Source organism: Natator depressus, chromosome 3 (genome assembly GCF_965152275.1).
Source record: "Natator depressus isolate rNatDep1 chromosome 3, rNatDep2.hap1, whole genome shotgun sequence".
Taxonomy (NCBI): domain Eukaryota; kingdom Metazoa; phylum Chordata; order Testudines; family Cheloniidae; genus Natator; species Natator depressus.
This window is the reverse complement of record NC_134236.1, coordinates 153275282-153288334: the sequence shown is the minus strand read 5'-3', so window position 1 is coordinate 153288334 and position 13053 is coordinate 153275282. Positions and strand designations below refer to the sequence as shown.

Sequence of the window (13053 nt, the reverse complement as noted above, 5' to 3'; positions counted from 1 at the left end):
GCAATATATCTTTAATTTTTTTTTTTTTAAGTATTACAGTATATTCTTATAAAAAGGTGCAGATAAAAAGGACACTACAGGTTTTGTACATTTAATTCATTTATAGTCAAACTGACCAAGAAATGAGGATACACTAAGGCATTACAGCAGCACCGGACCTCTCCCCAGCTCCTATGGGCAGCACTGCCCCTTCTAATTTAGCACGTAGGGGAATCCAAAAGTGGCCAGCAAGTTTCAAGCTAAACTTAGTGCAAGGAAGTGAGAAGACTGGATGAGATGAGGTCCTAGCAGGAGCAAGCACTGATCTGAAACATCTGCCGTTTCCTTTCAGCACTTAGACATTTTTTAGGAAGCCTTTCCAGATGGTAGTTAGATGGGTGGACGATAGCTGGGCACAGAGGGCTTGCTACTAGTGATAAGCCCTTCTAACAATGTACTGTGTGGAATTTGTGGAACATGCTGTAGGCAACACAAAAGGAAACTAATGGAGTCAGATGCTGCTCCCAGTTATACTGGTGTAAATCCAGGGCAGACTGACCTGACCACACCAGAGCTGATCTGGATTTATACTGCTAACAGAAGAATCTGGCCTTAAAGATCTATAGAGTGTTCCTCCAAGAATGAGAACAACATGGTAAAGGGCTTTATGACTCTCTGAAGTATCTTAAGGACACCACCATTGGAGAACCCATAGCCCCATTCTGTGCTGGCATACACATGTAGCCATATGAGTTCACAGGTGCTATGTTAAGCAAAATTTGGACTAAATCAGTGTAGATTTTTGCCATAAATCCCATAAGGATTAAGTAGCCTTAAACAAACTGCCCACTGGGATCAGTAGTTGGGTGGAGCCGATCCATGGAAGATGTATGTGCAGGATTTAAACTTCTATTAAAAAACAAACAAAAAATCTAACCCTTACAGTTGTAAAGAAAATCTTCCCAAAGTGTAAAAAAAAAAAAAGCCACGTGCTGTCTCTAAGAGACAGCAGCCAGAAAGGAATGATAGCTCAGAGTGGTGAGGACTGTATCAGTTTGGTTCAGCAACCTGTTAACTCTGAAGCCTAATTATGAGAATTTAAAGGATAACAGTGTTCTGTGTTAAGCACTTTTGTAGAAACATCCAGCTCCACTGGGATGATGGGCAGAACTGGGGATTGTGGGCGGAGTTTGAGGAGAGTGCTCATACCTTTTGGCCCACTGCTCGGGATTGGAATAAAATAAAATCACAATGTGCAAAAGCAACAGATCTGTAACTGGTCTAAAAGAAAAAGCTCTTTGGGTTCGATAGTGTTGGGGCCAGCTCACTGCTTTCAGGGAGGCATGGGCCAATGGGGTTTCAAAACCCCAGGGAACACTCCCTTTCTCCTTCCTTCCCCCACCCAACTGATGACACGCAGCCCAGCCCAGAATTGCCAAGCAGACCGGCTAGCTGGTGTAATGCCCTGGCACAGTCTCAATAGTCTTTGCTGTAGTGCGGTGCATACATGCAAACATAGCAAAACTAGAATAAGGCAAAAATAAATAGAGGTGTCAGATTTACAGCTTCCCCCTAGAGCTTCCTAAAAACCTTAATTCTTTTTAAAAACATTTAACCAAAATAAAAAAAATACCCAGAAACAAAACTGCATACATCATGTACATCATGAACTGTACAACCTGTCTCCATTCCCCTCAAGGACACTTCGGACACATGCCTCTCTCTCCACAACCCAGCTGAGAGTGTCCCTGAGGAGAGGAAACATTCCTCCAAAGAGGCTGACCCTCACAGAAATGCCCACCCAGCCCCTCACAACCTCTCTCCCTTCCTCGGACACCACAAGCACATTACAGAAATGCTTCTGAAGAACACCCAAGCCATCTTCCCCTTGGGAAGTCTCTAGCCACTAAGCACTAGTCCTGCTGCGGCTGCTGAGGCGGCAGGGGTGGATTTGATGCCTGGATTTTCAGTCAGCTGCAGAATTTGGACTGGCCTTTCTGCTCCCATGTTGTGGGGCTGCTTTGAGGTCAATTGTCCTGGTCTCTGGAAATGTGACTGATTCAGAAGTGTGACCCAGACCAGAGACAGCCAGCCAGGGAGGGACTTGACTAAGTACTTGTGCTAATAACTTTTCTGTGGCCACCTGGAGCAACCCTCTTAACAATAATGGGCTTGCACAGGGGTAATTAAGGGTAGACTTGGACCCTGGGGGCCAGTTTTAAGGAGATAGAAAATACACTCTTCTGTAGCAGTGAGACTCCAGGGGAGGGACTTGGCTCAAGGGAGGACAGGCAACGTTACCTTCAGTGGGGCTAAAAACTCTGCCACGGATCCAGAGGAGCTGGCTGGTGGAAAGAGCTGAGGAGGGTGCTCAATCAACACACACCTCTGTCTGTTCAGCCTATCCACTTCTGGGGCCAGGCTGGTCCCTTACAGCTGCCCCATTGCAGAAGAGGTTGAAGCTACATTGTACCACTGTAACCCAGCTCCCTGGCGGGGAGCAGGGGAGAACGACTTCTCACTGCCTGAGACCTCTGCCAAGGTTTGCACCAGTATGATTCTGGAATTAACCAAATCCCAGCTCTACTGGCAGTTGCCCCAGAGAGGTTCTCCTGCGAGCGTGTCTTCTTCACCTTGCACATGCCCTGGCCTTCCTGTTCTGTCTCCCATTGCCTTCCCTTCCCTGGGATTTGCTGGTACATAGCAGGCCTGCTGTCAGCATCCCTCTGGGGCTGGCAGGACGGTCTTTGGGAAAGTGGCTGAATCCTTCTTGCTGGCGTAGGGTTTAAGTACTCTGAAAGAGCTGCTAGGAAGACTTCAGGAGGTGCCTCGGTTAAGCTACGAAAGAGGCGGTACTTAAAGCTGCCCTCCTGTGGGCTGCTGCTTTCCGCCTGCCAACATGCTACCCCAGGGCTTTGTGTGAGCAGCTCCTGTAGGAGGCTGAATGGAATGGTAGGAGACAGGAAGGTCCGTATCCACGCCGGTGCTGTTCCCCATTTTCCTTCCACCCACAATGAGCCAAAAGGGCCAGCTGCACACTACAAACATTCCTGTCAAGAAGGATCATGGAGGTATCAGAGTGGGGTGGAGCAAGGCCTGGACAGCAGTGAGGCACTTGGGGGTTCCCAAGGCAGTGGCAGAGAAGATTTTGGCTCTAGCAGCAAGTCCGGGAGCTGTGAGATCAAGGGCAGGTTCACAGATGTGCAGGACTCTCTGTGATTGCAGCTGATCCCCTCAAGGTGAACATGCCATTGGGTTCCCACAAGGGAAACACTGAGGCTGCACCTACCCTGACTGTTTCAGGGAAACACTTCCACAGCTGTAGCTTGGTCCAGCTCCACTGGTGCTTGCAATGGCAGGAGCGCTAGTGTGGACTGGCAGGGCTGAGCTAGGACCAGAGCAGGTGGAGATGGGAAAGCTCCTGGGATGCTGCAGGGCTGGGCTGAGCCAAGATGCAGAGCAGCACAGGGGTGGCGGAAAAGCAGCAGAGCCCCTATGACATTGCAGGGCAAGTCTCAGATCGGGGAGCAGATCCCAGGGATTGGGGAAGATGGGAAATTGGGAGAGCACTGCAGACTGAGCCCCTTCATTTAACTGTTCTCTCTCACCCGCCCTTCAATCCCAACACTCGTATCCTCTTGTTCCAGCGAAATGGACATTTTATTTCAAATCTTGGGAAATGCTGGCTTCTGGACGCAGCCAAGGGAGAAAACACCAACCAACCAAAAACCCAGAATGGAGCTCCTGCGGGTTCTTACGGTCTCACAGCGAGCACCAGTCACTGTGTCAGTGATCACAGCCCATATCCTGCGCCTTGTGGGGCCCCCTGCTAATACAAACTCATTCACTTGAGAACAAAGACTAGGCAGGGCAGCACAACCTTCATTTTCCTTCCTTAGCCACTTAGTGGCTCTCCAGAGAGCTGTGTTTGAACAGCACAAGGGAGTTGCACCGAGTCACAGCACCCCTAGGTCTAAAATCAAGATGGAACGTGGTCCCAGCATGAAGGCGGGTTCCAGGGCAGGGCCAGCTGTTCCTCCCGTCCCACATGGCCAGACACTTCTCATACTATGAAAACATGGCAACAGGGAGAAAGGCCTGTTAACACCTGTCAGTGGTAGGAAATGCTGCCCACCTTCAGGATTCAAAGCAAGTGTGTCCAAGCCCTCACCAAGGGCCTCCTTCTCCCAAGAGCATTTTGCTATGGGGCAGGCGATCAGAGAAGGGGAACGCGCTAAAGGCTCCTTAGGATGGAGAAAGCAGCCTTGATCCAGCGTCAGAGACTCAAGCAAAAAAGCATCAGAGACTCAAACACCTGATGGTGAGAAATAGAGCAGGAGTAGATCTAGAAGGTGTATAGGGGCTCCTGTAGGCTTTTCAGTCACAGTAATCTAAGTCCACAGTGCGGCCCACAGTTAAAAGGGTGGACGATAGCTGGGCACAGAGGGCTTGCTACTAGTGATAAGCTAGGGCTTATGAATTAGTGGGTGAGCACTAAAACCGGGGAAGATAAAACAGGTTAAAAAAATCCTGATATTTATAATCCTTAAAAATCTCACACTTGGAATTTGGAGACTACCAAAAACTAAACTCAATTGTACACCAATTTGGCATGTATTACGTTCTCATATGGCTCTCACAGGGTGGGTTATATGGCATGCTTTAAAAAAAATAGTGACCCATCGGCCACCAAAAATAGTGTTGGAATAGAGCACTGATCTGATAGGGGGCAGCAAGGAGCTTGTGAATATAATTTACAGAAGAGATTTTTTAAAAATCTATTTTGGAGTTGTTAAAAAATTGCTTAAAAACGTGAGTTTTTTTCTTAAACTTTCAAAACCTGGTATGAAAATACAAAATCTCTCTCCTAAAAGGTGCCTGTGTCTGCCACAATGGACATTTCTGTTAACTGCTAATCCCCGAGGGGGAAGGGAATAATACTGAAGGAGAATGCACGCAGCTCTTGTAAGATACCAGCTCTTCACCATGAGTATTCTGCAGAGGTGCAGTGGTCTGGAATGTCATCAATAGGGAAATTCTAGGGAAGGAGACTCAAAATACAGTAAACAACATTACAGTTTTTAACTTTTTTTTCTTATCTCCATAGTTTACATAATTATTTAACCTTCCAAAGTTCAGAGAACCTCCACAGTGCGTTTCCCCGATGTTGTCTGAATATAATACTGATCAGGCAGTGTGCCTGGGGCATGGAGTTTTGTCCTGCAGACTCAATGCTGAGCCTGAGATTAAGTGACATTTGGAGAAAAATAAAGCCAAGCAATTAAAGTGACAAACTGAGCTTTTCTGACTTCCTCCAAACTGAGATTTCCTGCTGTTTGTTTTTTAATGCATATTTTGCAGACGATGGGTCTCTTTCTCTCATCGAATATCACATCCAGAACGCTCCTTTCTTCCTCCTCCTTTTTCTCTCCGTGGGAAGATAACCAAAAAGCTCACTTAAGGAAGACAAGACAAAAGAAACCGTGACAACCTGCATAAGCTAGTCTCATTACTAGAGTCGTGAAGGTGATCAGAAATAGCAACAAAATAGTCAGTGGCTTTCTTGTTGGCTTGTTTGTTTTTGGCTGTGTGCTTTACATTTTTGTTTTTTAATAAAAAAATTCCTATTAATTAACTAATTTTCAAAGCCCTCGACCCATTCAGATCTGTGTCCTCTTGATTAATTCCTGTCTTGTTTATGGCACCTTCATTGCGAGCAACAGCTTAGAAGTGGAAAAGACCCTGTCTTTTACATGGCTGTCCTTCACGTAGTATGATGTTCTATGGTTCCCACAGGGGTTTGCTGAGAAGACAACTTCGATGCAAACTCTAGTTCGTTCCAATAAAGTTGTCTTTATTTAGGACCTTGTGATGATCCCATACAGTTCCCAATTTCCATTGGGTTGCGCTAACAAAATGATGCAAAAGCAGTATGAAATTATCAGCACTGGGAGGCTATTACCCTCCTACCCTTGGGCAATGGCAGTAGGCTCTAAGGGCATCTGGATCTGGCCCCGATCAGCTGTGGGTTCATTTTCTAGACTCCAATGCAGAGCACCCATTCTAGAACATGTCTTTCACGCTCTCCCAACTTTTCCGGTTCTAGAACATCCCTAGAAGCTTCAACAGGTTCCAGAAAACGGCTTTAAAAAAATTTCAAAAAAAGTTTTGTAAATGGTTTCATCAATTCTGATTATTGGATTTCAAGCCAGGACTCCATCTCATTTCCAAACCCCATCCTTCCCCTCTGAGCATCATTTGCTTTGGCTATTAGAGGCCACAAAAAGCACAAATAAAAATACACAGTACATGAGATCAAAAGCATTTTTCAGGTTTAGTCAATAACTCTTTGTAAACCAGGTTCTGGAAAGGAACTCTGTGGAAAACTCCTGAAGGCTGCTCTAGAGCTCGAGAAAGCATCAGGTGTGTTCAGAGCCAGCCTGAGATGTAATGGTCTTGCTTAGTCTCAACAGACGGAGAACACTACTTGTTTGTACTTTGGCACACAGCGAACGATCTTCCCCCAGCTGCTGAGTGGTCCACAAGACCCAAGTGCTTCCTCTTGTCATCAATGGGCCTTTGCTGAGCTTGGAGACAAGATTCCCAGAAGCAAATCGGCCAATGTTCCAAATGGCCCAGTCACAAACCCTGCTGGCTCCACAGAGGCACTTTTACAGCCATTCCACATTAGGCGCATGGGGGAGGGGCGGAAAGTTGGTCATGAAAAGGTAACGTCTCCAGCTATGGGCTGGGTGAGCCCTTGGGGGCAACCATCAGCCAATTGCTGTCACACACATTCATCTTTCTTCGTTTGTTCTTTGTCATCATCTTCTTTGGGTTGGGTTTTTTTTCTTTTAACGTCCCCTCCTTCCTTTTGTCGTTAATAATTTAGTTTGGTCACTGCCCGCTCCCGACTCGTCTCCAAGCCTTGGTTCCCTGAACGCTTACGGTTGCGCTTGAGCTTGGATAAGTCTTTGTCAAAGACCTCGCCCGACCTGAGGGCTGACACCAGGTCGTCGAACTCCCCACTCTCCTCGGAGATGCTGCCGACCTTTGCTTTCTTTTGTCGCCTCTCTTTCTCTCTCTGCTCTTTCAGCTGTTGAGAAAGGCACATGGATTTAGGCTTGGCTGGGGCTGGACAGAACATTGTATTGTTAAGGGACGTTGTCAAGCAGGCACTAAGATACCACGGCAATTGGTGTGATGTGGAAAGCTAGATTACAGAGGGGGGGGCTCAGTCCTGAGCCCTGCTGCACACGGGGGAGAAAGGAGGCATAAGAAACCCCCCTCAAACCCTATGCCTGAGCCTGTGTGGGAGATAGCAGCCATACTGGGCTGCTCCTCTATTCTCCTGTGCAGGTGGAGGTTTGTCTACCCCCCCCCCCCCGCTTCTCCCAGTCCTGCATTGAACCCAGCATTAAAGGGGGACACAAGTAATTTGCAGTTTGCAGATACTTCCCTCATGGAGCAAGGGAGAAGCAGAGCCCAAGAATTACAATCTGGTTCATGTCCTGCTCTTGGGGCAGTGGCAGCTACATGCTACACCCTATTCAGACAGGGCTGGAAGGTTACAGGCCAGCCCATAGGTGAAAAGAGGAGAGAGTATAGACAGACCTAGGTTAGACCCCAAACTAAGTACAGGGTGTGCTGATAAACCCAAATAGGAATAGAAATCCCCTTATTCAATCAAACCACATGCATTGGGATGGAGTCAGTCTCTTACAGTGATGGGAACACAAAGGCAACAGAAAGAGCTCCAGAAAGAGAAACCAATTATAAACAGAAAGTGAAGCAGACCAGCCAAATTGCACTGTCCAACCTGAAGGAGATGCAGAAAGTCAACTAATAGCATCAGTGATGAAAAAGACTACTTGATTTTTTTTTTTTAAAGTTTACTCGCTGAGTTCTTCCCTGGGTGATGCCCTGCTTCCCTGGAGTGACACCAGCAAGGGGTCTGGCCATACGAGTTTGTCTCACTAACGTCCATCTAAGCTCCCCAGCACTGGCTGGCTCCTTGGGTTAGGGCTCGTGATCTGTCCCACATGTACAGACCCAACCACGATGCTCTCTTTCTCGATGTTAGCCTCTGAGATGCAGGAGGAGCACCTCCATATATCAACTACAACCCTTCTCCAGGTCAGTGAAGGGGTCCTGTTCACTACCTCTTCCCTGACGCATGGTGGCTGATGGGAGGCATTCAGGAAAGTGGGTTACAATAGGGAAAGATTTTCTGAAAAGAGGGATCCCATCAAGTTTGAATACAGGACACTGGGAAACATACCCCTTCCCCACCAACCTACACAGGAAATAAACCTAAATTGTTAATGTGCAACATCCCCTGCTATTCCAGTTCTGACCACACACAGCTGTGTCTGTGCCCCACACTCTTGGCCTGCAGCACCCCCTGCTATCTCAGCCCTGGGCTCCCTACACACAGCTTTGTCCATCTCCCTCACCCCTGACCCGCAGCCTTCCCCTCACCCCCACCATCCCAGCCCTGGGCTCCCCACACATAGCTCTGCCCAGGTCCCCCACCCCGGATCTGCAGCCCCCCTGCTATCCCAGGCTGTTGCGGCGTCTCAGTGCTGCTGACCTACAATACCCATACTTTAACAATGAACCACTTCACTTTTAAATACTTAGCCCCAATAAACCGATGCCAAGTACTGGCATTTTAAATCCCCTCATACAGCAACTCCAAGGACAATGCTGAAGTCCTGGGATTTCTCTTTAATCCTCCCTCCGCCTCTGAACCAAGCCAAACAGAGTGGGTTGTTTGTTTGTTTATACACAAATAAAAAATAAATCAATAAAAACTCAAAGCAGCAATCCTCCTAAGCAAGCCCTGGGTTGCAATAGCTGCTGGGGTTAAAGTGCCGGCAGCACAGAAGGAGGTAGAGGAATGCGGAGCAGTTCTCAGGCCTCAGGAACGGGGGAGGTGAGAGAAGGAGGTTAGTTCACCCCGACCCCCAGGGACCCACACATCGGAGTTCCAGCAGGAGAATCAAATGATGCACGCATGTTCTCCCTACCCTGTCAGGGCCAAAGGCAGCCTCTGTAACCAAGGCACTGAGGGCAGCCAGGGGGAAATGCTGCTGGTGTCTGCAAGGCAGGCGCCAGTGTGCTGCAGTGTCACAACGCGCCGTCCGGGGACAGGCACAGAACAGATGATAATCCAGGCTGAATGGAAGCAGCCCAGTTGGCAGGACCAAGCAGGATCTGGCGCCAAGTGCTTTCAAACAGGAATATCAGCCCTAAAGCAGGACGGTATCCCCCATGTGTGCAGGGGAGGCAGCTCGCCCAATGGCCGGATGGCATCCTTCAGGTGTGGGGAGGGGGGCACCCAGATGTCAAGGAGGCAGCTTGGGGGCTGGGACAGCATGCCCTAGTTTGACAGGCCAGCACCACCTCTTTTGGGCAGAAGAGTGCAGAACAGATCCCTGGGAGCTGGAAGCCCTCCATGCCCCCCTCTCGCGTCAGCCCTGAGATTTCAAGGCAGCCACCAGATGTTTGCCCCTGATGACTGAAAACTCTCTGTCAATAACAAGGCCTGCAGTGGGAGGGAAAGCACACAGCCAAGAGCACTTTGGCAGGACAGGCAGCCGGAGGACAGGCAGCTGGGACAGGAGAGGAGAGGAGAAATGAGGGACAGGTGGAGGAGAGCCAGGCTTGCAGGAGCAAAAGAGACAGTGAGAGAAGGTGTCTGAAGCAGTGGCAGGGATGGAACATGAGCTGGGTAATCGTCTCACTTGGCCCCTGTTCTCTTGAGAACAAGGAAAGAGGCGTCCCCTCCCCGATGCCTCCTCCCCCGGTTCTCACCATGGCCTCCATGCGTGCCCTGCGCTCCTCCTCCTCTTTCTTCTTCCTCATATTCTCCAGATCTTGCTTGGCCTCTGTGAACGACTGCAGGAAGGTGTCGAAGATGCCAAAAAATTCATCTGGCTGCATCTTGCCCTCGTTCTCTCCAAAATGCTTCAGTGCCTTGGCATACTGTCAGACAGGGAGAAGAACAGAACACGAGCATGGCAATTAGAAGGGCTGTTCAAGGGGGACAAGGAGATAAAGCCTAGGGATGGCTTTGCACAGCACTCGAGCCCCTTTGGGTTCTTTTGTGGCCCATGGGAAATTGCCTCCACAATCTGCTGCTGGCTAAGGAAAGGCTATTTGATCTCTCCCCGAGGGTCTCCCCTGAAGAAGATGCTCCCCTAACTAGCCAGCTGGCATTTGCAGGCAGATTTGGAGGGCACCAGTTAAGCACCAATGTTAAAAAAAAAAAAATGCCCTGTGCCTAAGGGCCACAGAGTCATTTCAGAGAGCAGCTGTCCAGCCACACCTCAGTAACATCACTGTAACCAATGATGGAATGTTTCAGAGTAGCAGCCGTGTTAGTCTGTATTCGCAAAAAGAAAAGGAGTACTTGTGGCACCATAGAGACTAACCAATTTATTTGAGCATAAGCTTTCGTGAGCTACAGCTCACTTCATCTGATGCATAAAAGTGGAAAATGCAGTGAGGATGTTTTTATACACACAGACCATGAAAAAATGGGTGCTTATCACTTCAAAAGGTTTTCTCCCCCCACCCCACTCTCCTGCTGGTAATAGCTTATCTAAAGTGATCACTCTCCTTAGAATGTGTAAGATAATCAAGGTGGGCCATTTCCAGCACAAATCCAGGGTTTAACAAGAACGTCTGGGGCGGGGGGGGGGGGGGGAGTAGCAAAAAAACAAGGGGAAATAGATTACCTTGCATAATTACTTAGCCACTCCCAGACTCTATTCAAGCCTAAGTTAATTGCATCCAATTTGCAAATAAATTCCAATTCAGCAGTATCTCGCTGGACTCTGGTTTTGAAGTTTTTCTGTTGTAATATCGCAACTTTCATGTCTATAATCGCGTGACCAGAGAGATTGAAGCATTCTCCGTGAGTGCTAACCGGTGCCTGGTCAAATGAGCCTCCTCCCCCACCTCACCCCTCTGGTCAATCGAGAACGTGGCTGGGGTTAAGAGACCCTTGCCGTAACATGACCGTCTGTTCTATCACTGGCCCTTTGCAGTGTCATCCCTCACTGTGGAGGCCACTGAGCAAACAAAGGGTGTTGCTTGGCAGAAACCAGGCTGCAGACAGACAGGGCAGGAGAGGAGGGTAAGGAAAGCAGCCAGCGCTCCCAGGGGGACTTAAAAGAGAGTGGAAACATCAGAAGTGGCCTTTATTTTACAAGGCGAATGCTGAGGCTATAGGAAGCATTTGGAGGCTGCCAACTGGCAGGACTTCAGTCACAGGGCAGCCTTGATCTGGCTGTGGTGAAGTCACAGCAAAGCCTGGCTCTGGGTCATGAGCCCTGCAGCCCTGACACAGACACGCCGTTACCAGTACATGCACACATCACCATACTCACCCACTCCAACACAGCCATAAACTCGCACAAACCCACCCACATGCCCTGCCGCTGATACTCACACAGAGCCATACGCCCTCTCAATGATACTCTTGCTCCCAACACTGATCCATTCACACACTAGCACCCATAAGCACTCTCAGCCAACACACATACATATCCACACACTCCCCCAGTGTAGATGTTCATGCCCTCCCCACAGACACACCTCCATTAAACCACACCATGACTCCTGCAGGCTAAAGATTCGCTGCATTTGATCACTGCAAAGTGCTTTAGGTGCACACCCAATTAATACAAATGACGATGGTCCTGGTCTGTGGGGTGACAATCTAGCTGCCCATCCCCCACTTGGGTGATTTTATAGAACGTGAGAGAGACCAGGAGCTGTGTGGTTTGTATCCCAAATGAGTGAGAAAATGAGTGAGAAACTCTGGGATCCAGCCTCAGAAGCCCCTGCAACTCTGATGGCTGCATGAGGATAGACACTGGGAGAGGAACAGCATAAGCACCACCACCCAACATGCACTGAAGGGGAAAGAAATCCCTTAACAAAAATGGATGAAGGAACAGTTTCTTTCTGGCACTGCCTGGGAAATTTTGCGATTCTCCCCACACTCCCTCTCCTTTGCTCTTCCTGCCAGGCTTGTGCAAAGCAGTTTGCAGCAAAAGTCTAGTTCTTTTTAAAAAAAAAAAAAAAAAAAAAGTTGCTTTTTGGCAAAAAACCCCAAACAAACAGAGGAATTCAGAGTAGCTGACAGTAAACAAAATTTGCTGCAAGCAGCGCAAGTTGTGAGCAGGACAGGAGTTAAAGGAGGCATAGCAGCAGCAGCCGCCGAGAATCAAAGACTTCAGGGTGCAATTGCAGGCTAGCAATGGATGCCTGTTGTGTTGAGTTTAACCCTCATCTCTGGACATATATATTGAGAAAATTACAGTAGAGAGCAAGCATCATATGTTTTGACTGCTGGGGACTCCGGCCCTTCCCCAGGGAGACATGCCAGAGATTGTGGAGACTGCCCCTTTGAAACCTGAAAAAGAAGATCCCTTCCCATTTAACTCATTGCCATGGTTTGCAGAGAACTAAAAAGTAAGGCACAAATCAAGACCAGCGACATTCCTTCCCCACACAAAACATGCACAAAATGGTCTCTCTCTTGTTCTAGGCAATTCCCTGCCCTTTGAACTCCCACAAAATTTGCCAGAATGACTCTTATTTATTCAAAGGCGGGACAGAATCCAAATCCTCAACTCTGTACGGTTTCTCACTAGTATCTAGTTCACAAAGGATAAGAGGTTATTACTGCCGCCAGCAGGAGGAGTTACTCTGTTAGATCAAGTGGCAGAAGCCTGTGCTTTTAGCACTGGAGATCCTGGGTTTAGTCCCTGGCAACACCACACAATGGGCAGTCATTACATCTAGCGATGGTCAGTTTTTGTCACAGGGGTTCTTGTAGGTAGGGATGGGAGCACCAGTGCAGAAATGGAATGAATCTTAACATTGTCTGGATTATCGAACTTTGGGAAGGTGAGTGAGATGGTGCACAAATACTAAACTGGTTTAAATGAACGGAGGGGCAATCCCACAGAGTACATAAGTATTGCCTATTCCTTTTATTGGACTCTCAAAGACCCGGCCCTTTTCTGGGCCTCTTGAATCCTGCCTACGTATAAC

The 13053-nt window shown here is 48.3% G+C and overlaps 1 protein-coding gene across 2 annotated transcripts in view; it reads right to left on the bottom strand.

Annotated features, from left to right (window-relative positions):
* The window catches only part of DAAM2 (dishevelled associated activator of morphogenesis 2), a 245128-nt gene continuing 232075 nt past the window's right edge, over positions 1–13053 (bottom strand). For both annotated transcript variants that reach the window (XM_074949118.1, XM_074949117.1), the window contains exons 25-26: positions 9799–9969; positions 1–7075 (exon numbers count right to left, since the gene is read on the bottom strand). In XM_074949118.1, coding sequence (XP_074805219.1) covers positions 6860–7075; positions 9799–9969 — 387 coding nt within the window. In that variant the 3' untranslated portion in view covers positions 1–6859. The remainder of the gene's footprint in view (positions 7076–9798; positions 9970–13053) is intronic.